Source organism: Stegostoma tigrinum, chromosome 25, assembly GCF_030684315.1.
Source record: "Stegostoma tigrinum isolate sSteTig4 chromosome 25, sSteTig4.hap1, whole genome shotgun sequence".
NCBI classification, from domain to species: Eukaryota; Metazoa; Chordata; class Chondrichthyes; order Orectolobiformes; family Stegostomatidae; genus Stegostoma; species Stegostoma tigrinum.
The window spans coordinates 21,891,582-21,913,790 of NC_081378.1; the positions used below are offsets into that span (position 1 = coordinate 21,891,582).

Here is a 22,209-nt window from a genome sequence, read left to right on the forward strand (position 1 = left end):
GTACAGTTACTTGGGTACAAATCTTACAATAACAATGTTGCTACAGTGTTTAAAAAAAATATATAAATTAGCATGAAAATGTCCAGAATGATAAGAATTAACCATAAGTACTTAGGTTCCAGTCTATGCCTGCAAGCTCCAGAGCCATGCTGTTTCCATGAGTCCGCAGGACTCGCTCTGCTGCCGCCCCAGGGCTTGGCCTGTATTTGCTCTGCCATGAGACTCAGCCTGTACTTGCTCTGCCACAGGACTCAGGCTGTACTCACTTGTGCTGCTGGACTAAATGTAGGGCATTTTGCTGGCTTAAACCACGTAGTATTCATCACTGCTTTTCTTTATTTTTCTCATTTTTGGTTTAAATCTGAGTTGAAGTTGAGAACTGAACTTTGAACAGCTTTAAAAAAGAGAGAACAAACAAACTGAGGTTTGTATCTGAGAACTGGCCTGGAAAGATAATTGCAGGTTAATTACTGTTCTAAGAACACTGTTTCAGCATTGGGATGTACTATACTCGATGGTTGGATATTGCATTGGTCAATCGTGGGGAGACTGGTGATAGTCAACCATAGGGAATGTTGAAAAAAGAAAGAGAAACAGTAGATTGAACTGGTTTTTAAGTCTGTTATTTTGGGCAGAATCCTGTGTGCTTGTAAGATGCTGGACTGAGAATTTGTTCAAGTTTTACTCTCTCAAGTTTTATATTCTATTAAAGAAGTTGAGTGTTCTGAGAGGAGAATCCTGGTTATTAAGCAATATATGAATATTTCTTGGAGTGGCTGAAAGCTGTTTTCATTGACCAATGACTTCGGAATTCAAGGAAGATAATATCCTGTATGTCTGTACTAGAACGCCTCATTCAAGGATTCGATAAAGACCTATATTCGTTGAAATGAATGTTGATCTGGCAAATTACAACTTTTATTTTCTTTTTAATTTATCTTTTAGCTGTGTGTCTGTATCAGGGTTTTGAACCAAAAGTTGGATTTAAATCGTAGAGTACTAGATTACCTTGTTGTTCAGTTTTACTCTACTAAAGTTACAGTATTAATAAATTGTTCATTTCAGTTTAAGTTTAAAAACTTGGTGACTGATGACTGTTATTCTTAAAATCTGGTTTGGAACAGTTGGGCAATTTTGAGGGTCATTGAATATCTTAACTTCACTCTTTTTGCGAATCCAGTGATAAAGAAGCTAATTTAGTTTGGTTTACTGTTCCTGTGACAAACTACGTTAGCAAGAGCTCCAACAATGGACAGTGGATCTTTATATTGGAAAAGGTTAGGAAGATGTTTGGCATGTAATATTTATAATAACGTTTTGCATATGTTTCAGAATTCTTATTTTCTATGATTTTCTTTCAGGTTTTGGACCCAGAGTTGGAATATGCAGATTATGCATTTCCACCTTCCTCTACATCAGCCCCTTCAATGAAATACCAGGTATAGTAATAGATGAGAATACAGAATTAAGAAATAATGTATCTTTTTAGTTGTTTCTGGATTTTCATAACACATTATTGATAAAGCCTGACTTTGTTACCCTGTTTACGTAGTCAATAACCCATAATTTGCTGCAAAAGCAGTGCATCCTGGATTCCATTGTAGTGAAAACTCCTTGTCCTGAATAAACAGCAGTTCTGTTTAGTTAAACAACAACCTTTGCTCTCCTTTTTGGACAGTGACTCTATCCACAATTACACTCTCTGACTAACCTAAATTCTCATGTAAATAAGCAGGAGCTCTGTCCAAGATAATAAAATGTGAGGCTGGATGAACACAGCAGGCCAAGCAGCATCTTGTGTTCATCCAGCCTCACATTTTATTATCTTGGAATTTCCAGCATCTGCAGTTCCCATTATCTCTGGAGCTCTGTCCAGTTATGTTGGTAACCCTTAACTTGAATTAACCAGAACCTTGTACAACCATGAATGAGCTGTTACTCTGCTGACTAAATATTGCTGTACAATGACTTGGTCCTGATGTCTGAATTAATTACATTGATAAATTATGTCGAATAGCAAGATCTAAGGAGACTTAATTTGAGTCATTGGTTTAAGATTGTCAACTTTCTGCATCTTACAGTCCATTGTATGAAGACCTGGGAAGTTAACCTTTCTTATAGGAACATTTGAAATTGGAGCAGTAGTAGACCATTTGGCCACTCAAACCTGCTTTGCTACTCGATAAGATCGTGGCTAATGTGTTTGTTTCAAATTCTACATTCCCATCTTCTCCCTTTGAACATGTCATATTTCAACAATGATCTGCCTGAAAAACTACCCAGACACTCTGCGAATTTGAAATTTATGCTGGTTTAGTTACTTATTAGCCAGTAGAAAAGGTGATTCTTGGTTTACTGTTATCAAAGCCCTTAAACATTATAAATTTCCATGCATTTCAATAAGTGTGGGTAAGATTAGATCCATCAAAACATCCCAATATCTTTCTTTCCACGTAAGAGAAACCTCTCAAGCCTGGTATTATCCTTGTGTGTATCTCAAAAGTACCAGAAGTGTACATAATATTCTAATTGGGATCCACAATGATAAGTGTTATCTCTTTTGTTCTCCTCTGCCCCTATTTGTAAAAGCTAGGACGCCAATGCTTTTATTTATGCTTTTATCAACAATTTTTTCTAAACTTTAAAGATTTACTTAACTGATGTCTTAAATTTGTTTTTCTCTTTTTAAAGCTTTGCCATGTACAAATAACAACTTACGTAAATTGCATTTAATATAGTCCTGTGTCCCAACTTGCTTCACAGGAAAAATGGCCAAAAAAAAATAAGTCACGTGAGTTGTTTATTAGATGGCAAAAGTCTCTTGAGGGGTAGGCCTGAAGGAGTGTTTTAAAGGTGCGGGATGGTGAGATGGACACAGTTGGGAGAGAATTCCAGAGGTTGTAGCCCAGATCACACCTCACAAGACTGTGATTAGTGGAACAATGAAAATTAAACATTTACCAGAAGTTGTGTTAAAGGGGTACAGAAATTTCAGAAGCGGGAGGCGGGGGTGGCATTGAAGAGTTTGCATCAACAAGGGACAGTGAAGTTTTTTTTCATTCATTTACGGGATGTGGACGTCCCTGTCTGCTAATATTATTGCCAACCTATTTGCTCAATAATTAAGAGACAAGGACATTGCTGTGGATCCGGAAGATTGGGAGAGGACATCAGATTTCTTTGAGTAAATCAAATGGGTTTTTATGACAGTGAACAGTGGTTACGTGGTTACTGTTAGGTCCATTTTTAAAAATTTCTCCCCTTCTCCCACTTTCCCCTTTTCGTTCTCATTCTGCGCCCGCCCTCTTGCGCCCGCCCTCTTCCCATTTCTCTCAATGTCCCATTCTGAAAGATTTTCATTGGGTGAAGTTTTCCTTCTCTAATACCTGGGTCTGTTGCCAGTTACTTGATTTGTAGTGATTAGTCAGCTGTATTATTGCAGTTCATGCCAATCCAGATAATAAAAGCAAACTAGACATACCTTGGTCCGTCCTTGTCTAGAAATTCCCAAGTTTCCCTCCGTATAGAACATAATTTCATAACTTGAACCAAATCTCAACTCATTGGCTGTGAAGCACTTTGAGATCCCTAGAGTTATCCTGAAAATTACTATATAAATGCAAGCTATTTTTCTTCCTCTCTTGATTTTACTTGATCTTCTATGGAAGAGGGATTTCCATTCTGCATGCATGGTCCTTTCTCAATGCACAGCATTTGTTCAAATGTTGGTTAGTACTTGCCTGCTGTTAGCAGTGTTATAATCTTTTAAGGCCTGTCGCTATAATTTTAACTGTAATTAAGCTGTAAAGAGCGCTTGCATGTAATTAGTTCTCTAGTTAATATTCCAGCTAACTTTATGTGCTTTGCCAGGATAAGGAGATCCGTGCTGTCTTTCTGCGTTTGTTTGCACAGCTGTTTCAGGGTTATCGGTGGTGTCTGCAAATTATCCGCATCCATCCGGAGCCAGTCATTCGTTTTCACAAGGTATGATGGGTACATACAGAGGCTAGAGAGTGGTATATGGTGGAAAGGTATAGAATAGAGAGATATGATTCATCTCCGTGTCTGGCACCTGCAAGCAGGAGTAGTAATAGTGCAAGTGTACAGCCTACACACTCAGCAGACAAGGATGATCGCACGGTAAGGAAGTGTACTGGTTAGAATGCCTAACAGTACCCAGAGCACAATGGCAAGCAGCACTTAGACAATAGAGTGAGCTTGCCAAAAGATATGATTGTGTAATACAGGATGTGTACAGGAATGGGCACTCTGACTGACAGTTTTGAGCGTATACCAGCATGGGGGATATCATGTGGCCCAAGTAGTGGACCATCATGGCTGACCATGCGCTTAAGGAAATATGCTGCAGTGGTATTTGCACAGTACAGGAAGTGTACTGGTTGCAGCAACTGTGCAGTACCAGGCATGTACTGCTGAGTCCAATTGAATGGCAAGCCACTGGTCGTGAGGCTGGAATGATGATTTTGGAATTCCTACAGTTTTCAAAGATTATCAGTGATGACTTTATTCGAAAGTGACGTTTTGGGCGCTGCTAATATTTAATGAGGTTGCTTGCGACTCATGAATTGTTTTCTGCTGTCACAGGTAGCCTTTTTGGCTCAACGGGGGTTACAAGATGATGAATTTCTGACTAAAGTTCTTGATGGAATGGCTTTTGCACGGTTTGTATCAGAAAGAGGCTCACCGTATCGACCATGTGACTTGTTTGATGAGGTAGGATCATACAAAATAATAGCAGCAATAAGTAATTTTCCCCCTCCCACCTCAGCCTGCACTGTTATTCATGGCTTTTCTGATTGCTGCCTGACCTCTTTTCCTGCCTGCCCCTTTTAAATCTTGACTTTTATGAAGATCTAAAACCTTGCTGTGAGTCTTCACTGTTTTCTGGGCTAGCAAATTACAATGGTTTACAATGCTGAGAGAAGAAATTCCTTCTTGTCTCCATCTCATATGCAACACCCAATATCTTCAAACTGACCCAGTTCTAGATTCCCCCACATAGCTTAAATTGAGAGTGACCACTGGGCTTATCTAATTCAGGATCTTTGAGTCTCGGAATTATAAAGATTGTGAATGTGGAATGTAAAGCAGCGTGATTGAAACCTAGAGGACAACAGGTTGCTGAAAAGTCTGGATTTCAATAATATTTTCCATTCTTTACACTTCTGTACTTGAAACTAAGTGCGGATTATTGGTTGAACTGTACCTGGGCCTCAGTCATTTATTCTTGAAGTCAGTGGTTAAGTTATGGGAAGATGACCCAAATGAACCCTTCCCTCAGACCCAACTCTGAATCAGGTGTGTGGAGGGGTGATGCAGCTTGGCCTTTACCTTGGAATATATGATCATGACCCTGCCTGAGGCCCCATTAGAGTGAGAGAGCAATCCTGTTTGTTCTCACTGTCAATATGTGAAAGGGTGACTCTGTCTAATCTCCCATTGAAGCATGACATGAAAAAACTGCCTTAGGGTCACCATGTCAGTATGAGAATTCTTGTTTTCCAATTCTTTCATGGTGTGTTAGCCTCGCTGACAAGACCAGTATTTGTGCCCATCCCTAATGGACCTTCAACTGTATGGCTTATTAAGGCACTACAGAGGACAGTTATGAATTAATCACACTGTTGAGAGTCATGAGTCATGTGTATGCCAGACTGGGTAAGAACAGTAGATTTCCTTGTTTAAAAGACTGTACAATAAATGACAATGGTTTTATGTTCACCATTAGACCCGCTTTTGATTCCAGATTTATTCATTTCATTTAAATTCCACCAGCTGCCGTGATGGAATTTGAACCTGTATTCCACAGGATTAATCTGGGCTTCTGATATACTAGAACAGTAACATGACTGCTATGCCACTATGACAAGAAATGAGGCAAAGGAGACACTGTATGAGAGGAGATCGTGAAACTCCCAGATAGTCTGTGAAAAGGCAATTTGGGTCAGATATAACCTCTTGTGTCAGTTGTGCATCTTTATAATTATAGTACTGTGCTTGTGTAATATGTGATTAGATTCTGATTGATTAATGGTAACCATGGGAAGTTCTTTCTGTTTCTGTTTACAGTTGGTAGCAAACGAAATTGAGAGAATACGATTGGAGGAGGGAAGTCCACAGAAAGTTCTGAAACATGTGAAAGAAATATCAGAACAGCTTCACCGGAATGTATGTCCCTAATTTAAATGAATAGCTTTGATAAGAGCAATGCACTCATGGGGCAGTACTCTCAAGGGCATGTTGATGGAAATTTGATGATTTCAGCATTTGCTAGAGGTAGATTTTGTAAATTAAAATTAGGATTAATTTTTTTTTGGTAGTGGGGGAGTTGACTCATCCTTTTAGCAATGTTGCACCACATTGAGGTAGCATGCTAGTTGTCAAGCAGTGCTATTCCAAAATTGTCACAAAAGTTAGAGATTTTAAAGAAGGACTGAAAATTCCTGAAGTTTACCTGTCTTTTGACAGTGGTTGACAGAAAGATAGGGCCAGGTTCCTGTACTCAATAATGATTACTTATCACAAATAAATAGGTTCTAACTGCAGACAAACAATTATGAACCATTGACATTGAACTCTACTAGTTAAAACTAACCCTCATTTGTAAACTGTCCCTTTCTCTCACACAGAGCAAAAAATATGGGTGGTGGGAAAGACTAGAAAGGCAATTCGTTAGTCCCCATCTCACGAGATAGTCCTTTTTGCTTGTGAAGACATGCTGTTCCTTTGCTCTCCTTAACTTACTGGCATGCAGAAGGTCCAGGGTGCTGGTTCACTCTTATAAAGACTCTTTCTTACTGGTCAAGAGCCACAGACTACAGCAACTGCTGAGGGAAACAAACAAACTGGCTTTCTTCAGATAGTTTTTACTGCAGCAAAAAGCAAAAGCTCCTGGCTTTGTGGAGATCTAATGGCTTCTCCCTATCTTACACATATCCATAGGCTGTGCAGCGACACAGGAGCCAATCACAAAGTTGTTAGCAGGCAGAAGGCCCTTGTCTTGGATAACTGGTCACTATTTCATAGACCAATCAGCTGCTTGTCAACCGAAGCTCTCTTTGTATACTCTCCTTGGCTCTAGCTCATCTGTACACTTCCCCTGAGTTGCTTGAACAGCAGTGGAAACAGTACTCAGAATGAGAGCCAGGTTACTTGCTTTTCAAACGTACAATAACCCTTCAACAAGTAAGCATGGCTCAATAGCACTACTGCTGGCTGAGTGCTGAAGTATATGACTGCTTGTCTGTGTCACCAGTTGGTTGAGGCATCTAACAAGGGGAAGAACATATCTGGTTTTATCCTCCATAACCCATTAATAACAGATGCATCTGTCCATGACAACAGTAGTAGAAATGACCATGCAGTTACTGTGGAGACCATGTCCATTCTTCACATTGAGGGTACTCTCCATTATGTTTGTGCTACTGCCATTGTGTTAACTGGGACAGACTTGAACAGTCCTAGCAATTCGACTAGGTAACCATCAGTTGTATTGAACCACAGTTGTGATTTGGCATATCACCCCCTATATCACAAAATCGAGCCTGGCTCAATGAAGAATGCGCGAAGGTCACTCAGTTCAAAGTTTCATTTGCAGCCTCAGACCTCTCAGTCTCTGCATATTACTGCAGATGTTCCTTCGGTTAGTGGCCTGGGCCCACCCACCTTTAGCTGTTTCCTCAATGACCTGGCCTCTGTTCTAAGACCAGAAATGGGGCCATTCCCTAATGTTTGCATGTTATGTTATGGTTCACTGGAGTAGTATGCTGGTAATCAAGCTCCATTATTCCAGGAGTCATCACAAATGCGCAAATTTTAACTTAAACCACAAAATTGCCCAGTTCTACATTGCTCATGTTAAGAGTATGGATGACAGTTTTCCTTCCATTGCAATTAATAAATGATTTATGGTTAATCAAACATTTTTAAGTAATGAAAGTAGACAAGTTGAATTGCTAATCTGTAACTCTATGACGTAAACTCTGTCCCTTTCTTAAAATTCCAATGCCCAATAAACAGACACAGAGACAACACAAGAAAACTAGCCAGAAGCTCAGTTTTGGTACCATTCTGCACAGCAGATGTAACAAGTTCTTTCTCTTTTCAGGCCTTTTGGGTTCCTTCCAAATCTTTGCTGATGATAATAGATTTTGGTTGCTCCAATTTTATGCCCACCTTTTGCTTTCAACAGGGTCGGGTGGCACAATGGCTCAGTGGTTAGCATTGCTGCCTCACAGCACCAGGGACCTTGGTTCAATTCGACCATCAGGCGACTGCCTGTATGGTGTTTGCACATTCTCCCTGTGTCTACGCGGGTTTCCTCCCACAGTCCAAAGATGCGCTGGCTAGGTGGAGTGGCCATGCTAAATTGCCCGTAGTGCCCAGACATGGCGAATGCAAGGGTAGGGGAATGAATCAGGGCAGGATGCTCTTCGGAGGAGTGGTGTGGACTTGGTTGGGCCAAATGGCCTGATTCCACACTGTAGGGATTCTAATGATTCTCTGAATTTTTGATTTTTAAAAAAAAAACATTCTATTTCGATTTCAGTCCACAGTCAAAAATACAGGAAAAGAAAAAGTCACGGTGTTTACAGCCGTGAGACTGTTTATCTATTGATGCAGGAAGAGCTTGACAGTTTCATTTGAAGAATTTTGAATTTCTAATGGCCTCTGTTCTAAGACCAGAAATGGGGCCATTCCCTAATGTTTGCATGTTATGTTATGGTTCACTGGAGTAGGATGTCAAAGATTTTCAAGAGAGGAACCACAGTTTTTTTGGTGGAGTTTGTAACTGAGTGTTGGCTGTTGATATGAGTTGGGGTGAGGAGAGATAACCCAGGGCAGAGGATTGAATAGTGGCTGAAGACACAAGTGAGGCGCAGTGGTGACTTGCTCTTTGAAACCTCCTTTCTTATGTCCACCTCCAACATAACCTCTCCTCCCTGACATGCGCACACACCCTCCCGAGAAGTCCATAAGTGATGGCAAGAGTAATACCTGTGAATGGATCCAATTAAGATATCCTTGGGTAATCATTTCAATTCTGCCCTTCTGACAGGAGAACCCTTATCCTGCAGTTGCTATGCACAAAATACAGAAACCAAAAGAGGGCTCCCATTTACGGGTGCAACAGAGTGCCTTCCCTCACCTGGATGAGGGAACAGTGCAGTGGATCATCGACCAGGCCACTGCCAAATTGAAGAATGCTCCACCTGCAGTTAAAGCTGAGATGAAATGCATGGTGCCAATGGGACCTCCAAGTGGTGAGTTTACTGTGATGGCCATCTCTTTGCTGAAAAGATGGAGTTTTTTACGTGTTTGTTATTTAAGCGCAAGGAGAACAATTTTGGTATATGCTAAAGAGGAGGTGAATATTGATAGTAGCTAATTTGACTAAAAATTCTTTAAATAATCTTTTTCTTTTAAAGCTACGACGATTGATCAAAATGGTATCATTCTTGCCAACAGTGCTCGAAGGTTAGAGGTTGTCAGGAATTGCATAACCTACATATTTGAAAACAAAATGTTAGAAGCCAAAAAGGTAAACTTGTTATTTAATTGTGTATTAGCTTGTTGAATAATTGTGTGTGAGCTGTAATGATTCTTAGTTGCTAATGGAATTGACGCTGACAGATAGCACTGCCGTTCATTTGCACAGACTATGAAAGAGCTGATGAGATCATTGGGATTATTACATGCTGAAGTAGCACAAGGTGTTCTGTGAGATCTATGCTGAAGTATGTTAAAGAGACAGAGGAAGTTTTATTCTGTATCTAACCCATGTAGTACCTGTCCAGGGAATGTTTCATGTGAGAGTCCAGAGAGGGCTTAACAACGTATTCCTGTTGTTTTGATTGTGGAAAATGAGATGATCTGAGGACAGTTCGTTCCGTAAAACCTTTCTGAGGCAACTTTGCCTTTACAGCTAAGAAAAGTTGCTTAATTTGCAGGTTTAATCATAAATATTTTTCAGAATATTTAGAAATCTATTGTCCCCACATAGTTGCTTCCTGCTGTGTTAAGAGCCCTGAAAGGACGTGCTGCTCGCCAATGCCTCAGCGAGGAGCTGAATTCACATGTTCTGCAAAATCGAGCTGTTCTCGACCACCAGCAGTTTGATTATGTTGTCCGGATGATGAATTGTGCTCTGCAGGTATGCTATTCAAACTTGTTCATGCAAAAAATATGCAGCTAGCTTCAGCTTTTCCAGCTGATCATGGATTTTCTTCACTTCACTAGGTTTTGCCTTTCTGCTCCTTGTTAGACACCGGTCATTCCCGTAAAAACCCCTTCACGTGAAGTCTAATTTAAGTCCTGAAAGTTACCAATTCCAGGGATGAGGGACTTTGGAATACGTTGCCTCAGAGAGCTATGGGACAGAGCCCTTGTGTATATTTAAGGCTGAGATAGGTTCTGATCCCTATTGGAATCAAGGGTTACAGAGCGAAGAACAGGAAAGTGAATTTGAGAAATGTTGATCAGCCATGATCCAATTAAAGGGTATAGCAGACTTAAGGAGCTAAATGGTCCATTCCTGTTCCTATTTCTTGCTGTCTTATGACCCTGTTAATGTTTGCTTATAGCACTTATTAAAGTTGCATTTGAAAATCATCATTGGATCAAATTCCGCAGCTCAACAGTCAATATGTTATCTTTCCCTCTCACTTTCTGTCACCTTCTGTGCCTACCATCCCCCTATAGCACTACTCCATTGCAAACCCTGCCTGATCTGATGCCCTGTGTAGTGGCGAGGAGAAAAGTCAGACATACTGAGATGTGTTGGTGCGGAAGTGTGTCAAAAATTGTGACTGAAATTACTTTTTATTGTTACAGGATTGTACGCCATTGGATGAGCATTTAGTTGCTGCAGCTCTACTTCCACTAGTTACTGCCTTCTGCAGAGTAAGTGCATTCTAAAGAGTACACAACAGCACGTGGTCATCTTTAACGTAAGCACAAGATAGCTGAAGAGACCTATGCAAACAAACAGAACCGATAGTTCAGGGAGGCCCACCCACAACTGCAGCTCAGAAACACAAGTTTCAGAAATATTTAGCAGGTTTGGCAGTTGTGGACAGAAAAGCAGTTAATGGTTCAGGTGCTGGCCTTTCATTTGAAGGGCATTGAATTGAAACAATTAACACAGGGCAATACACACACCAATACACATGGCAATACACATGGCAATACACTGATCAGCACACAAGCAAAAGCAGCACTGGCAAACCACGTGCATACAAGGCAATGTAGGGACACTTGTATGCAAATGCCAGATGGGGCAAAAAGCTGTTATGATTTGCTGACGTGGTCATTTGCAGTTCTATTTATATTTCTGGAAGTAAAGTATGGTGCAGTTTATTTATTCTGTTCAAGGTGTAAATTCACTTTGTTTCTCGATAGTAATTGTAGATTTGAGGATATGTGTTTATATTAACGCACGCATTGGAATTAGACATTACCTTTAAAACAGATAACCTCAATGTTTGCAGAAGTTGGGATCTGGTGTCACACAGTTTGCTTACAGCTGTGTACAAGAACATTTGGTGTGGACCAACCTCCAATTCTGGGAGGCCATGTTTTACAGCGATGTGCAGAACCATATCCGAGCATTATATTTGGAAGTCGATGGTGGCCATCCTTTGGAATCAGTAAGTAATGGACTGGTCTGGCCTTAGTGCATGGCATAGAATCGCTTGTTAATATTTCCTCTTTACTCAGCACCTGACCCTATATTCTGAATGTTGCCTAAACAGACGTTTGACAAAGTTTGCATTATCTCCTTGTTTCTTGGCTCTGTCCTTCTTCGAAAAGCTCATCTTTATTTAGTTTTAATCATTGGCTAGTAACGTCCTGGGGATTACCATCGAGCAGCAACTGAACTAGACTAACCAAATAAATACTATGGTTACGAGAGCCAGTCTGAGGCTAGGAACTCTGTAGTGTGTAACTCACCACCTGATTCCCGAAGACCTGTCCACCATATACAAAGGCACAAGCCTGGTGTTGCATGGTTAAGTGCGTTTGCAGTAATACCCAAGAAGATTGACCCAATTCAGGGCAAAGCAGTCTGTTTGATTGGCACCAAATTGCAAATATTCACTCCCTCCACTGTCAACATTCCATACATGCCCGCTCTGTTGCAGTCTACAAAATGCTTTGTAGAAATTCACCCAAGGCTTTTTAGGCAGAATCTTCAAAATCTATGGTCACAATAATCTACAAGAACAGGGCTAGTAGTTACGTAAAAGTACCACCACTTGCAAGTTCCCTTTGAAATCACCCACCATTCTGACTTGGAAATATATTGTCATTCTTTTACTGGTAGATCAAAACCCTGAAATTCTGTCTCAAGCAGGACTCTGGATGCACCTACACTAAATGGTCTGCATTGATTCATGAAGCTATCTTGCTATCACCTTCCCAAGGGGAATTAGGGAAGAATGGTAAATGCTGACCGTACCAGCGCAACCCACATCCCATCAATGACTAAAATAAAAACTAAACGACTGACATCAAGTTCAGGTTCAATACACCTGAAGAGAGCAGTCATTCTAAATCAACTATAGACCCAATAGGAAGGATGTTAACAACAGGAAGGAGCTGCGTACTTGCTTAACTGCGTGGTATGTCATGTCTTGAGGTCTCACAGATTGGGCAAAATGTTTGCAGCATCATTGTTTTGTTTTAAAGGGTTATGACCATGTCAAAAAGCAACAGAGCTCAGCATTGGAAGTGGCGGCGGAACAATTACGTGTGTGGCCAACTCGCAGCAAAGAGAAGCAGCAAGAACTGATTGATAAAGAGGAGAGCATAGTATACAGTCAGGCCATTCATTATGGAAATCGCCTTACTTACCTGCTCTTGCCACTTGATACTAGCAAGAATCGCTTGCTCCGCAGTACAGCTGTTGGAGACTTGGAGAGTGTAAGCAACAGCTTTGTAACAAACAGGTCAGGACTAAAATCACTCACTTCATTGTTTCTTAATAGTCACTCAAACATGGTGGAATTCTACTGCGAGAGGCCCATTCCAGACAGTGAAGCACCAGGCTGTGCTAGCGGTCACTCTTGGACATCGATTCCCAGCCTCTGTTACTGGTCACCGAAGGCAGAAGGCCTTTGGTCTTTACCAGGCGGACAGTGAATCCCAAGCCTGTTTTACTGGTCAATCAGTGAAATTCCAGCTTCCATTTGTAGTTACTTGCAGGCTAAGTTTGTTAGATTAGATTCCCTACAGTGTGGAATCAGGCCCTTCGGCCCAACAAGTCCACCCGCCCCTTGATGCGTCTCACCCAGACCCATTCCCTTATAATCCACACACCCCTGAACACAACAGGCAACTTAGCCTGGCCGATCCACCTAGCCTGCACATCTTTGGACTGTGGGAGGAAAGCGGAGCACCGGGAGGAAACCCACGCAGACACGGGGAGAATGTGCAAACTCCACACAGACAGTCGCCCGAGGTTGGAATCGACCCTGGGTCCCTGGTGTTATGAGCCTGCAGTGCTAACCACTGAGCCACCGTGCCGCACCATTTCCAGCCAAAGAAGATAAAGTTTGAAAATTAGTATTAAAAACAAGTATAAAATTCTATTGAAACACTTGTTAAAAGGGTGAATTAATCTACAATGCTACAGTTTTTCCAAGTCGAGATATATTAGCTTGTATTTAGTGATTTGGTATTCTAATGTAATTTCTGATCATACTATTGTGGAACTCCATGCTCTGCCTTGATTGACTTTCTCCACTTTGCAGTATTGCAGGCAGTGTGGCTGAAAGCTATGATACTGAAAGTGGGTTTGAGGATGCAGAGACGTCTGATGTGGCAAATTCAGTGGTTCGATTCATCAACAGATTTGTGGATAAAGTTTGTACGGAGAGCGGTGTCAGTAATGATCACTTAAAAGCACTGCATGCCAATTTACCAGGTGAACCGAGATCTTCTAGCTTTAGATATTCACCTGTCTCTGTGTGAAAAGTGTTGAGGGTCATAAATGCTTCGCTGTTGTGTCACTAAAGCTTTCACTGGCTGTGTTTGACAGTAAAGTGCATCCATCCAATGCTTATGGATCAGTGTGAACGGGAATTTATTCTGAAATTAGCAAGTACTGCATAACCCTTGGGGGGGTTTAATATGATTGTGTTGATGGATTTGAGCAGTACGAACACTGTAGCCTGAAAGGGCTGTAGAGAGAGACAACTGGTGGTGGTTTAATTTGAGGGTTACCACACTTCATGCGAGACCAGATGTTGAGAAGGCAGTATCTTCATGATAACCTAAATCATTGCAGCAATTGACTCTACGCGGTTGGAATTTCTCTGCAAAGCAAGCCAGCTGTCCAGATAAATTGGCTCTAGAATAAAAGTAAATGGGTTTTTGTTTTGCTTCTTTTGTGGAGTGAACTTGTGTCCTTTTCTTAAAGTTACATCAATAGCCTTGTGTGAATTTGTTCAATGAATGACCACCACAGCGACCAAATTGCAAAAATAAAATATATGGTTGATCAAGATTAGATTAGATTACCTACAGTGTGGAAACAGGCCCTTCGGCCCAACAAGTCCACACCGCCCTTGAAGCATCCCACCCAGACCCATCCCCCTATAACCCACACACCTCTGAACACTACGGGCAATTTAGCATGGCCAATCCACCTAGCCTGCACATCTTTGGACTGTGGGAGGAAAGCGGAGCACCCGGAGGAAACCCATGCAGACACGGGGAGAATGTGCAAATTCCACACAGACAGTTGCCTGAGGCTGGAATCGAACCTGGGTCTCTGGCGCTGTGAGGCTGCAGTGCTAACCACTGAGCCACCGTGCCACCATTTCACTCTGGAATCTGATATATTCAGCATCATTAGCTGGGATCATAACATGTAAATGTAGGTCCAGCACACTCTAAATCTGATATCCATGCATCCTTGTTTCAGACTTACCAATTGGTGGGGTTTGAAGAAGATTCACTGGACTCAATGTTAACTTCATCTCCACTGATGCTGCCAAGCCTGAGTTTGTCTAGCAGTTTCTGATTTTGTTGTCAATGAGTGGAATTGGTCTTCATATCTGCCATACTGTATGTGTTGCCTGGGTTTCATTCTGTATTTTGTCCTCTGTTTCACAGTTTTTATGTTTCTCCTTCTGCAGACATTGTGCAGATGCACATTGAGACATTGGATGCTGTTCATCGAGAAAGCAAACGCCTGCCCCCTATTCAGAAGGTGAATGTGTTCACAATTCTCAGTGAGCTGCCTGAGTCTCCAGACAATTATACCAAGTTCTATATTTAGCAGAGTTCATATCCAATTGTTCCACCTATGCATCAGAATTGAGCAGAAGGTTGAATGTTTCTGTAGGTGTTCTGCCTCAAAATGATATGGAATTGATTGTCAAGTCTCAATCTGACAGCTGCAGAAGCAATTTGTTTATATGCCTCGAGTTGAGTTTCTTTGGTCATTAATAATTTCTTTTGCACTCTCATTTGGTTCTGACTTAAGCCTAAACTTCTGCGGCCCACACTGCTGGTTGGCGAGGAGCTGGTAATGGAAGGACTGCGAGTGTGCTTGATGCCAGATGGACGGGAGGAATCAGTGAGTGGTTCTTTGGGAGGTCCTCCCATCCTCCCTGCAGAAGGTGCCATTTTCCTGACCACCTACCGCATTATCTTCAAAGGGGTACCCCTGGAAACACTAGGTAAGAAATTGGAAACAGGTCTGTCAGAGCCCATCAATTATGAGACTTGGAAACAAGGCTGTAACTTAGAGGGTTAGGGCAATTTGTATGCAGGATGACAGAGACTGAAAGAGTGGGCCACATTTATATGTATAATAACATATTTAGGAGTGGGATACAGGTCAAAATTTAATTCTCAAAATTTAATTTAAGGCCAGCTTTTAGTTCTAGATTTAATTGAATTCTAACTTCACTATCTGCCTTGGTAGGATTTGATCCCATATCCCTGGTACATTAGCTTGAGTATTACTAGTAAAGTGCCATTTCCATTGTCCCACCATCTCTTCTTTGTATGTGGAATTTATGTCTGGGAGGAAGTTACAGGCTGGAATCTGACCAAAGACATTGGCTTAATGTAAACCATGCCTGTGTTTTACTTTTTAGTGTAAGGAGACCATGGATTTTTGAAGTGTTTTATTTTTCTTTTCATGTTGTTAGCTGGGGAACAGACTGTGATTCGTTCATTCCCTGTTGCCTCTTTCACCAAAGAGAAGAAGATTAATCTGCCATCACGCACTGGCCAAGATTTCCAGGATAAGCTCCAATTGCGATCGTCCACTTTTCAGGCAAGACTACGCTACCATTGACCAATGCTCCTTGTGACATCTTAATGATCTCATGCGTCTGCTTGACGATCTGTACTCCCCAGATTATGAGGTCTGAGGTGTTATGACTGAGATGGGAGGCCTGCGCGGTCTTTCTCTAGTCTGTGTACTACACAGATCACAAACACAAGTATAACTTAATATTGCTGAAAATGCACACTTTGTTAAAGCTTCTCATTTTTTAGTCAAGACTGTTAGCAAGAATACCAGTTTGAGGTAATTAATGTTTATATTGTATGAGAGAATGGTCCTGCCTGGTTGGTAGGTGGACTGTTGTAGAGACTTTGCCTTGGAGAATACGCCAGTTAATAGTGATTGACAACTAACTAAAACCTTTGTTTAAATGTTAAACTAGGTAAATTGATTCGGGTTACGGTTGTACTCAAGTTCTCAACCGCCAAATGACTGTAAATTTAATTGTTTTACTCAATTCCTGAAAAACTAGATATTTTCTCTATCAGACTTAAAGAAAAAAGATCCATCAGAATTATGTTTATAATGAACACAATTTTTAATTTGATGTGAAACAAAACTTAATTGCAAAGATAGAAGACTGATTTAATATACTTAGTTTTAATAAAAAATTTAAATGATTTACTTTTAAAAACAGCCTGTATGTTTTATTTAGTAGAAAATTAAATGCGTTTTTTCTTTGCATTTTATTGACGTCTTGATTTGCTTTCATAAGTTAAGCAGTCTGTCTTCTCTTCGTAATACACTTTCTCAAATTCATAATGATTCCCCATTTGTTTTGTTTTCTTAATTTTTTTCTTATTTCTGCATTTGATGTTTGATTTGTTTCTGATTCTATGCTAAATTCGGTTCTGTGGTTGTACCCCTTTCAGAGAGTAGTTTCTATCTGTTTACAGCTTGTGTCTAGAGTTGGTTGGGGCAGATGAGCCAACAACCTCCTGTCTTATTTTGTAAAGGTAATTGTTTTGCAGAGGTGCAATCAGGGGAAAAAAAATAATTTATCCACTTTCCAAATTAAATGAATTCCATCCCACCACTTCTCTTTACATGTCTGTAATGTACTGAAAAATCATTTCAGTAAGTTGTATAATTTCTAAAGAGGCATTTTTGCTGGGGCGTCCTATATCTTCAATGCATTTCTCATTTCAAGATCTGTTCCTTTTTATCCCTTTTAACAGTTGATAAAGATTGCTTTTGATGAAGAGGTGGCATCTGAAATGGTGGAATTATTTCGGAAAAATATCCATAAGTTGAGGTACCCTCAGTATGTACACACCACCTTTGCATTCAGTGTGGGCCAGTCACTCAAGCAAATCATAGAGCCGAAGCAGAAGGAGAAGAATCCATCACTGAGGTGAGCTTGAGAGGGCGTATGTAAATAATTATGAACTCAGCTCTGCAGGAGTAGCTTTGAATAGCAGTGCTGTGTGCCTTGAATTTGGTCTGCCACCAAATCATAACCAGCTCTTGTTTCACGTTATTAACCTCTAAAGATTGAAGAACTCATAATTTACTTGGCATTCCCTGACACACTGGAACTCCTGTTAACCAGGTTCCTGCCTGTGGTGGCTTGTGAGGATGAATGGTACATAGCATGGATACAGAAAAAGACTTGCAGTTTCTATCCTGCAGCTAAGTACAGGCGTGTAATTCAACTCTAATTTGGAGTCCAGTAATTTAATGTATTATTCTTTTTCCCCAAAACTTCTGTGCTGGCAACATCAATCCAAAAAAAAAGCCTCTGCCAGTACCATCTGTAACAATCCTACCCAGCCAAAAGTGTTTGAATCAGCTTCTCCTAATTAAACTACTCCAAACCTCCGATGTTGTGCTTTTTATCTGCTTTCCCTGCCATCAGTCTCTTTCATCACCTCTTTCACAACCCCAACCTCAATTGGCCCCCTTCCATCATCGCCCCACAAGAAGCTGCTTCCTGCTCCTTGTTCTCCTTCATGCTATGTCTCCACCAACTTTTTGACCTCTTGCAAATAGCTTGTTCTAGTGCTCTGTGGTTCATCTGCCAAAACCTTTAGTGTCTTCAAACAACTATTCTTATGCTCTGAGATAGTAAGAACTACACTGCTGAAGTCTGAGATAACACAGTGTGGAGCTGGAGGAACACAGTAGGCCAAGCAAAATCAGAGGAGCAAGAAAGAACGGTCCTGACCTGAAAATTCGGTTTTCCTGCTCCTCTGCTGTCTGGCCTTCTGTGTTCCTCCAGCCCCACGCTGTGTATTCTTATGCACTGATTTCCGTCGCTGTTCAACTTCAGTTCATCCAAAACTGTGCCTTCTATCCATTATCCCTGTGCTCACTGACTTATTTGCTATTTGGTACTAAAAGATTTTAATTTAAAATTCCTGTTTTTTGTTTATCCATGGGGCAATAAAATACACATCTAGATAGTTAAAGGCATCAAAATATACCTCTCAGCGCCATTACAGGAGGGGGTCCTGAATCCCATGGTATTTGAGCCCAAGGGAAGGACCTGAGACTCTGGTGCAGGGCATTAAAGGTGTGCTCTTGTCAGACATGTACTGTGTGCTTTCCCATGCTTGGTATATTTTAAACTTAAGGTGGATTTATTCTGGATTCTGAAGCAGTAATGTGCATAGTCCTCGGTCTAGCAATGTTGTGTTGCTACAGCATGTGTCGTCAGAGACTCTCAGGCATGCTTGAGATCTGTATCAGAACTTTGCAATTTATAGATTATTTTCAGCTAGTCAAATGCCCAACATCAGGAGAAGTCCATCCCTTTTTAAGTTAAAAGTTTTTCCAATTGTACAGAACTATGTCCAAGAATATTATGAAGAATGCAAAGAAAACAATTGGACGGCAGTATGTGACCAGAAAGAAATATACACCCCCAACCTGGGACCAGCGAGCCACACCTCCGCATGCTGACAACCTGGACCAAATCTCTGGTATGTCGTCAGTCTGGACTGGATCCAGGTTTTGGGAAATGGGGCATAGTGTTCAGTGGAGAGTGAAGATGTTTCTCAATGCATGAGTTCCGCATTCTGTGCTGTGTGATACAGAGAGATGGTGAGGTGTTGGAGGGGTTGTTTGAGATACTTGGATCACTGGAGATATAGGCTGATAAAGCACTGTGCAGTTTTTAGGAGCAGTGTACAATATTTTTCAGTAATTGGTGATGGGATTAGAGAAGTGGGAAAGACTCAATTCACTGCCAAAGAGGTAATGCATCTCCACTGACGTTTCAATGGAGATGCATTAAGGGAGCCCTGCATTGTCATGGGGAACTGTGCTGCTTTGTTTGGACGTGCAGTGCTAAGAGAGTGTCATACTTTCAGATTTGTAGTAGACTTGAAGTACTGAACTATTGGACAGTCTCTACTGCTGGATGCTTAGACAGAACAGTCTGTATTGCTTGAATACCCTAGTGTTTGGAAGTCACAATCGCCTGGTTGCTGCAGTGCCAGAGAAGGGGGCAATATGGAGGGAGTACTGCCCTGACCCTCTGGTGCTGCATTCTTTGTGTCAGCCCAGACCATGTAACAGGCACCATATGTGCCCGACATGGTGCTCCCAGTGCTCCGTGTGTCTGTATCTGAAACCGCTCATCTGCTTCCTCACTGATTTCACACACTGCTGACACTGTTTCTGCTTGTAGTTTCAGAGGAGCTGGAGCAGAGTGCACTGACACTTTCCACCACCATTAGATCAGATAAATCTACCATGAGCCACATGGTAGAGCGAGCTTGTTGCCGTGACTACCAGCGCCTGGGCTTGGGCACGTTGAGTAACAGTCTGACCAGATCGAAGAATGAGCCATTCCGAATAACCACAGTGAATCGCATGTATAGTGTCTGCAGGAGGTGAGTTTTCATAAAATTTCAATTAGGTTTGGACATTTTCAGGAATTATAATTTCAACAAATTTAATTTCTAAATTGCCTGAAATGAATAATAGTTTGAGTGGAATGCAGAAATGTTTAACGGTTGCTTTTCAATGTTTCCTCACCTGATGTCACAATACTTTAAAACATTTCTTAGCATTAGAAATAAGATTGACATGCATTTGGTATGAAAATACATTTGCTTTTGCCAGTCCTTTGTTGGCTCAAATCCTGTAACTGAGAAACATCTGTACAAGGCTCAATTATTATTCTAATTTCTTTCAAATCCTATGATAGAAGGTGTCAGAACCAGGAACCTATTCTACCTGGACCTTCAGCAACACCCCCTTATGATTTTAAAATGTTTGAAACTGCATTCATTTTAAACAGCACTGAAGTTTCTTACATTTCTCCCCCTATTTTTGAGCATGGTTGAATAATGATAGTTAACTTATTAGTAATTTCTCAATCTCTGGGCACCATTACTCTATTGTCTCTTTCAGTGTGACAACTATTTTGGTTTTTATCATGTTAATCCCTTTGTACTTTGTTTTCAGCTTTTTCTTTTTCATTCCGTTTTTGCAGCTGTCATCAGGTTCTTCGCTCACTTCAGCCCATATTTATGGATTTCTCAGTCCTGTTATTTCCAGGACATTTTAAATTATTTTCACATTGCCTGATTTCAGGAATGCATGACAACATAATAGAGGCACACTGCTGAGATTTATTTAGAGACCTGAGAATAATGTGTATGGCGGGGGGTGCTTCTGGGAGAATTGGAGCTCTGGAGGATGGCTTTTGGATTATTTCATTGCTTTGAATTTACTGATCTAGTGTAGTTTTGTACAGTGCTCTAATGTGTCAGGACACAAGTGCCTCCAGATTATGGAACTGATGGCATTGGTAGTATTACTGCACGAGTAATCCAGAAACTGGAGATGCCTGTGAGCGGTGATGTGCCACAAGAATCTGTTCTAGATCCACGGCTTTTCAATTTGGATGTGAATATAGAAGGCATGGTTAATAATTTTGGAGATGACACCGAATTAGGTTATGTAGTGGACAGTGGATAAGATTATTTCAGAGTACAGGTAGGACGTTGATCAGATGGACTGATAGGCCAGGATGTGGCAGATGGAATTTAGTTTAGATAAATGTGAGGTTTTGCATGTTGGTAGCAAACCATGGCAGCACTTATACAGTTAGTAGTGGAGTACTGTGGAGTATTGCCAAGCAGAGACATCTGGGGGTGCAGGTATATCGTTTCATGAAAGTGGAGGTAGACAGGGTGGTGAAGATGGCATTTGCTAAAGGAGAATCCAGAGAGATTCTACAAGTGTGCTTAGGCCAAAAGAGTGACTAGGGAGAAAATAAGGCCCCTTAAAGATCAACAGGGGCTGTCTATACGAAGAACAACAGGAGATAGGTGAGATCTTAAGTGAATATTTCTCAATCATATTTACTGTGGAGAAAGCCATGGAAGCTAGGAACTTGGGAAAATATGGAGTGACATCTTGAAAAAGAGTCCACATTACGGAAGATGTCTTAAAACGCAAAGTTAGATAAATCACTGTGACCAAATCAAATGTATCCCGGGACATTACGGGAAGCTAGGGAAGAACTTGGAGAATCCTATCAGAGATATTTATACCATCAACAGCCACAGGTGAGATGCTGGAGGACTGGAAGATGGCAAATATTGTGCCATAATTTAAGAAGGGCTGCACGGAAAAGCTGGGGAACTACAGACTGGTGAGCCTAATGTCAGTTGTGGCTAAGTTGTTGGAAAGGTTCTGAGAGGATCTACATCCATTTGGAAAGGCAAGGACTGATTAGGGATGGTCATTAGTGCTTTTTGTGTGGGAAATCGTGTCTCACAAATTTGAGTATTTTGAAGAAGTGACCGAAAAGGTGAATGAAGGCAGTGTGTCAGACATTGTCCATGTAAACTTTAGCAAGATCTATGACTTGGTTCTGCACGATAGTCTGGTTAGTAAGTTTAGATCACATGGGATCCAGGGAG

At 41.0% G+C, this 22,209-nt stretch overlaps 1 protein-coding gene across 5 annotated transcripts in view; it reads left to right on the plus strand.

The window, feature by feature from the left end:
- sbf1 (SET binding factor 1) overlaps window positions 1-22,209 on the plus strand; it is a 250,244-nt gene that overhangs the window by 152,867 nt on the left and 75,168 nt on the right. For all 5 annotated transcript variants that reach the window (XM_059654534.1, XM_059654533.1, XM_059654536.1 and 2 more), the window contains exons 10-26: window positions 1,362-1,439; window positions 3,871-3,984; window positions 4,606-4,734; window positions 6,091-6,189; window positions 9,080-9,284; window positions 9,450-9,562; window positions 10,025-10,174; window positions 10,855-10,923; window positions 11,511-11,669; window positions 12,712-12,971; window positions 13,776-13,948; window positions 15,165-15,238; window positions 15,515-15,710; window positions 16,188-16,315; window positions 17,506-17,681; window positions 19,115-19,251; window positions 19,962-20,166. In XM_059654534.1, coding sequence (XP_059510517.1) covers window positions 1,362-1,439; window positions 3,871-3,984; window positions 4,606-4,734; window positions 6,091-6,189; window positions 9,080-9,284; window positions 9,450-9,562; window positions 10,025-10,174; window positions 10,855-10,923; window positions 11,511-11,669; window positions 12,712-12,971; window positions 13,776-13,948; window positions 15,165-15,238; window positions 15,515-15,710; window positions 16,188-16,315; window positions 17,506-17,681; window positions 19,115-19,251; window positions 19,962-20,166 — 2,465 coding nt within the window. The remainder of the gene's footprint in view (window positions 1-1,361; window positions 1,440-3,870; window positions 3,985-4,605; window positions 4,735-6,090; window positions 6,190-9,079; window positions 9,285-9,449; window positions 9,563-10,024; window positions 10,175-10,854; window positions 10,924-11,510; window positions 11,670-12,711; window positions 12,972-13,775; window positions 13,949-15,164; window positions 15,239-15,514; window positions 15,711-16,187; window positions 16,316-17,505; window positions 17,682-19,114; window positions 19,252-19,961; window positions 20,167-22,209) is intronic.